The 5,144-nt window shown below is 67.7% G+C and overlaps 1 protein-coding gene across 1 annotated transcript in view; it reads right to left on the bottom strand.

The window, feature by feature from the left end:
* KCNQ4 (potassium voltage-gated channel subfamily Q member 4) overlaps nt 80–5,144 on the bottom strand; it is a gene marked incomplete at its 5' end in the record, with an annotated part of 19,661 nt that continues 14,596 nt past the window's right edge. The window contains 7 exon segments of the mRNA XM_021375583.1: nt 80–1,549; nt 1,642–1,777; nt 1,972–2,103; nt 2,260–2,362; nt 2,447–2,664; nt 3,982–4,026; nt 4,510–4,668. Coding sequence (XP_021231258.1) covers nt 1,334–1,549; nt 1,642–1,777; nt 1,972–2,103; nt 2,260–2,362; nt 2,447–2,664; nt 3,982–4,026; nt 4,510–4,668 — 1,009 coding nt within the window.

Raw genomic sequence — 5,144 nt, 5'->3', positions numbered from 1 at the left:
TGGGGATGGGCGCTGGGTGCTGCCGTGGGGCTGGAGTGCCACCTCCCGGGAGAGCGGGGGCAGAAACCAGGCGGGCAGGCGGCGTCTACTTCAAAGTTTAATGAAAGAAATAAGTTATTAAGTTAATAAAGTGAGGTAACTACGGGCGGCTGGGGGAGGAGGAGGGGGGTCTGTGGGGCCCAGCCAGCCCCGGGGAGGGACCCTATGGGTCAAGGACTGAGCGGGGCTGGGGGTGAAGCTGTCACATGCACCCTTACTCTGGGGCCGGGCACCCACGGCACGGCCGCGCATCACCCCCTGGGCATCCCCGGCCCCGCGGCACAGCCGGGGGGGGCTGCGAGCACAGCCCATGCTGTTCACATGCACTACGGAGGGAAAGGAGGGGCTGGGGGCACCCCGGGGCGCAGCCCTGCTGGGAGCAGCAGCACGGTGGGGTTGGGGTCCCCACGATCCAAAGGCAAAAGGGGGTCCCATGAGCCCCCCCCCTCCCCCGGGGGGTACCAGTAAATTTTGGCACTACTGCGATGAGGGACTGGAAAGCAGCCCCGGTGCAAGCAGCGTGCAAAGGGCGCTGCCACCGCCGCGCTGTCCCCACCGCAGTCACCCCCAGGGGACAGGGACGAGCAGGGAAGGGCTCCTCCAGCGGGGGCTGGGAGGGATGCTCCTGGTGGACCACTGCCCCCCCCCGCCCGGCCTCCCAGCCCTGGGAGCATCCTCCGGGGGGGTCGGAGCCCCCTGGGGAGCAGGACGCAGCCCCGCGTGCCGGCAGGGGGTGCTTATTGCCTACGTATGTCCCCCGGGTGGCTCTTCCCGGGGGTGTTGCATATTAAGACATTATTGCATATCTGTCTCCTATGTATATAGATAGATACTGCCCTGGGAGCATGCGGGGGCAGGCAGAAGGCTCTGCTGCGCTTCTGGGGGTGCAGCCGCAGCCCTGCGAGCAGGGGGAACCCTGGCAGTGGGGTCAGCCCCCCCGCCCCAATGAAACCCCGTGGGGTCGTGCCCAAAGGCTCAGCTCCAGAGCCGGAGCCTTGCATAGCTGTGCTGGTCCCGGTGCAGCTCTGGGATGCTCAGGACCCCTGTAGGGAGGCGGGCTCCCAGCCCCCGCAGGCAGCACCCGCCCCAGTGCTGCTGCTCCCTCCCCATCCCCACCGCAGCGCCCTGCACAGAGCGCGGCTGCTGCCCACCCGCAAGGACACCGGGTTCAAGTAACGCAGCGAGGGACGCAGCTCCGTGGGGCCCAGCGATGCCCGGGGTGCTCCCCACATCCCCATGCCCCACCCCCCCCACACCCCTGGTCGGAGCCGTCCCCGCGGCCCCGTCCCGCTGCTCAGTCCATGTTGGCGCTGCCCGACCTGGAGATGCTCAGCGTCTGGGCTGACGCCGACACGTCCTCGTGCTCCACGGGGCTGTGGTAATCCGAGGTGATGTCGGGCTCGCGGGGCAGCGGCACGGCCGCCAGGCTGAAGGAGTTGGCCGAGCCCTTGCGCAGGCACTGCGAGTAGAGGCCGAGCAGCAGGTCCAGCTTCTGCTCAATAGACTGCACCTGCGGGCATGGGATGAGCGGGTCCCCAGGGGAGGGGGACAGGGCGACACGGGGACATGGGGACACGTCCCCGGTGGCTGTCCCCTCGGTACCTGCCGCTCCACCTTGACCACGCGGCCCATCATGCTCAGCTCGTCCACCAGCTCTGCATCCAGCGCCGCCTTCTCCCCCTTCTCCCGGATCTTCTTGTCGGCAGCGGGGCCCCCCCTGCCCACGATCTGGTCCACGCTGCGGGGAGGGGACACAGCGCATTGTTCCCAACGGACCGGGGACACGTGGGGCCGTGCGTGGGGCCCATCCGCGGGGATGGGGCTGGCGCACGGAGCCCCATTCACAGCCATGGGGCAGGTGGGATGCGCCCCCCATAGCGGGGGATCTGCAGGACCCCAGAGCCCACCCCTCCACCCCCGGGGCCATCTCACCGTGTCTGCAGGCTCTTGATCCTGCCCAACATGTCCAGGTGCCCGGCCGAGTACTGCTCGATGACGTCCTTCACATCATAGGGCCGCAGGGTCTCCTTGAACTTCCTCTTGGCCACCAGGAACTTGAGGATCCTGCGGGGGGGACGGAGGGGGGGGGCTGGATGCAGGCGTGGGGCAGGCAGAGCGGCCAGCACCTGGGGGTCTGTTTGCTTGTGGCTACGGGGTCGTGGTGGGGACCCGGCCCCCGCGGCTCTGCACGTCCCGGTGCACGGGGCGGGATGCGCTCACCGCACAGCACGGATCAGGGTCTTCACCGCCGGCATGATGTCCTCGAAGGTCAGGTCGCAGTGGGAGCCCTTCTCCTCGCCGCTGTCCTCCGGCGGGCACTCTGCTGTAAGGGTGGGTGTGCGGCACCGGTCTCAGCCCCCACATCGAGCTCCCCACCCCCCCACCCCCGGGTCCCCCCAGCGCTCACCCTCAGGTTGCAGCCGCGGTTTGAGCCGCAGCGATGCGCGGAAGCGGGTGCGGTCGTTGAAGCTCCAGCTCTTGTGCACCTTGCTGGGGCTGGGGGCCTCGGGGACGGCCTCGGTGCTGGGGGAGCGGTGCAGGGGGGGGGCCAGGTGCAGGCGGCCGCGGCTGCCCAGGCGCTGTGGGGAGCCCAGGCGGATGCGCTCCTTGATGCCCATCTTGGTGCTGCGGGGGGGGGGGGGTGGGGGGCAGAATCAGCGCCCAGCAAGTGCCCGGGGAGCAGGGATGGGGATGGGGGGCGGAGGGGATGGGCGGCCCCCCAGCACGGAAACTGGGCACGAGCTCAGGCTGGCAGCAGGCGTCACTGCATGCCCGTGCAGAGCAGGCTCAAACGCAGCTCTTCCTGAGAGCAGAGAGAGGAGACAGACGGATGGCGGAGGGACAGACAGAGATGGGGACAAACAGCAGAGCAGTGCGCGGAGCAGCCCCATTCCTGCCCCATTCCTGCTGACACAGAGGAGCTGTTCGGGCCCTGCCTTCCTCCTCCTCCTCCTCCTCCTGCAGGCTGCACCACCATTCTGCCCTGCTCCTGCAGCCCCACTGCAAACTCTGCTCCCAAAACCAATCGCTCTGCTGGCTTGGGGGGGTGCACAGCAGACATCTTTTATGTAGGACCTACACAAAAACACCACGTGGTGCTGCCTCTGGGGTGACGGGGGACCGCGGGCACACGCTGGGACATGCGAGGAGGCCAAGCAGAACGGGACCCAAGAGCAGAGAGAGCCAGAGCTGTGCAGGACTCAGCACACAGCGCAGGGCAGGGAGACCCCCACTGCTGTGCAGGGGGTGCCACAAAACCGCGGGGAGGGAGAGCTCCATGGATTTCCCCGGCCAGGAGCCGGGTCTGGGCTGGCAGCACGCACAGGATGGGGAAATTCCTTCCCCCAGGGTGGGGGGGCAGGCCGTGGGGCACACTGCCACGGGGTTACCCTCAGTTTGCTGCTGTCGGGCATGGCAGAACCGGGCTCACTCACGCTGCATGGGGAGAAACTGAGGCACAGCCCAGCGTGCCCAAGCCAGCTCCCAGCCCAAGCCATGCACAGCCCTTAGCACTGCAGCACAGCCCCCCTCAAATCCCCCTGCCCCATCCCCTGCCCAGCAGGCCGCCCCATGCACCCGGCAGCTGCTGGGCCGCGGTACCTCCGTCTCCACGTGGCCCACGTTCGCAAAAGCCTCCGCTTCCCACCACCCACCTGGCTGGGGGCAGGGCAGGGACACAGAGAAAGAGAGCATCAGTGAGTGGAGCCGGAGCCTGACCCCGTGCGTGGGCACAGAGCCCCCGAGCAGCTCCTCCCCGCTGCGGAGGGGAGAAGCGTGAGCACATTTGTGTAGGTCCTGCATAAACACTGAGAGCTGTCGGTTCCGTGTCCTGGCGGTGGCACGGGGCAGCGCCCGCGGGAACGGTGCCGGTGTCCCCGTGGGAGGAGGGCACAGAGCGGGGCGGGTGGCCAAGAGACGGCCACGTTTTGGGGCGAACGTTACCTGAGGCTCAAGCACTTGTGGGGCTGCGCGTCCTCCTCCTTCCAGCTTCGGGGTGAGTGGGGGCAGGGAAGGTGTGGGGGGGCATGGAGAGCGGAGGGCGAGCAGGAAAGAGGAGGGGAGAGAGAGAGAAGATGAGATGTTATGAGAGGTGATGCTCGCGGAGAAGCCGGGGCTGGGACCGGGAGCACCCAGCCCGTACTCACCTCGGGGTGCCCGCGGCCCTGCAGTGGGGCAGCCCCACAGCTCTGCACATCCCCGTGCCGCACCGGACCTCCCGGAGCCACGGCTCCGGCACCGCGGGGGAAACTGAGGCAGAGCGGAGCCGCCGGCCCCAAGTAACCCTGACCCAAAGAGCCGCTGCCCTGCCCCGGGTGGCACGCCGGGGACACCGGGCGCCCTTCAGCCCCTGGAGCCGGGGACCGCGCTCGGTCCCCCCACGCAGCATCCTGGGGGGGGGGGCTGCTCTGCTGCTGGCGGCGGCACCACGCACAGACACACACACACAGGGGCAGAGCGGCTGCTCCCTACCTGTCCCCGGCACACGCGGCGGGGATGGGGCTTTTCTGGCCAGAGGTGAAGAAGGGCTGATACGGCGGCGGGGCTCCGTCAGGCCATTTTTTCACCTCTGAATTCCTAAATCCTCCGTTGCGGGCTCGGTGCAAGTGCTCAAACATTAGGAGCAGCTCTCTGAGGTTGGGGGTTAAATAAAAACATGGAGAAATTAAAACTTCCCAAAAGCAAACGAGATGAGCGAAACCAAGGCGGAGCGGAGCCGGGTCCTCCGTGCGAAACCGAGCAAAAACGGAGCCAAACAAGAAGCAAAAGCAGAGCGGGCCCTGGCTTCCTAAATCCAGCTCCTCCACAGCTCCCGGTGCTGCGGGACCGGGACCCACTGCGCGAGGGCACCAGACCTCGGTGGGGACAGCAGCTAAGAACGCTCCGCCTTCGGAAAAGCAAAAAGGTGAAATGGAACCACCCGTCTGCCACTGGAGGGGTGGGGGAGGGCAGAGGGACGCTGCCCCACGGCCGAGCCCCGTGCACTGGGTGCTTTGCAATGGGAGCACGCAGGGAGCCCAGAGCTGCGGCCGTCAGCACCGCTCCTCCCCCAGGAAGCGATGGGTGAGCGTGAGGTGGTGGTGGGATGGGTGCTATGGATGGGTGCT

This window comes from Numida meleagris, chromosome 22, assembly GCF_002078875.1.
Source record: "Numida meleagris isolate 19003 breed g44 Domestic line chromosome 22, NumMel1.0, whole genome shotgun sequence".
NCBI lineage: Eukaryota > Metazoa > Chordata > Aves > Galliformes > Numididae > Numida > Numida meleagris.
This window is presented reverse-complemented; position numbering and strand designations above follow the sequence as displayed.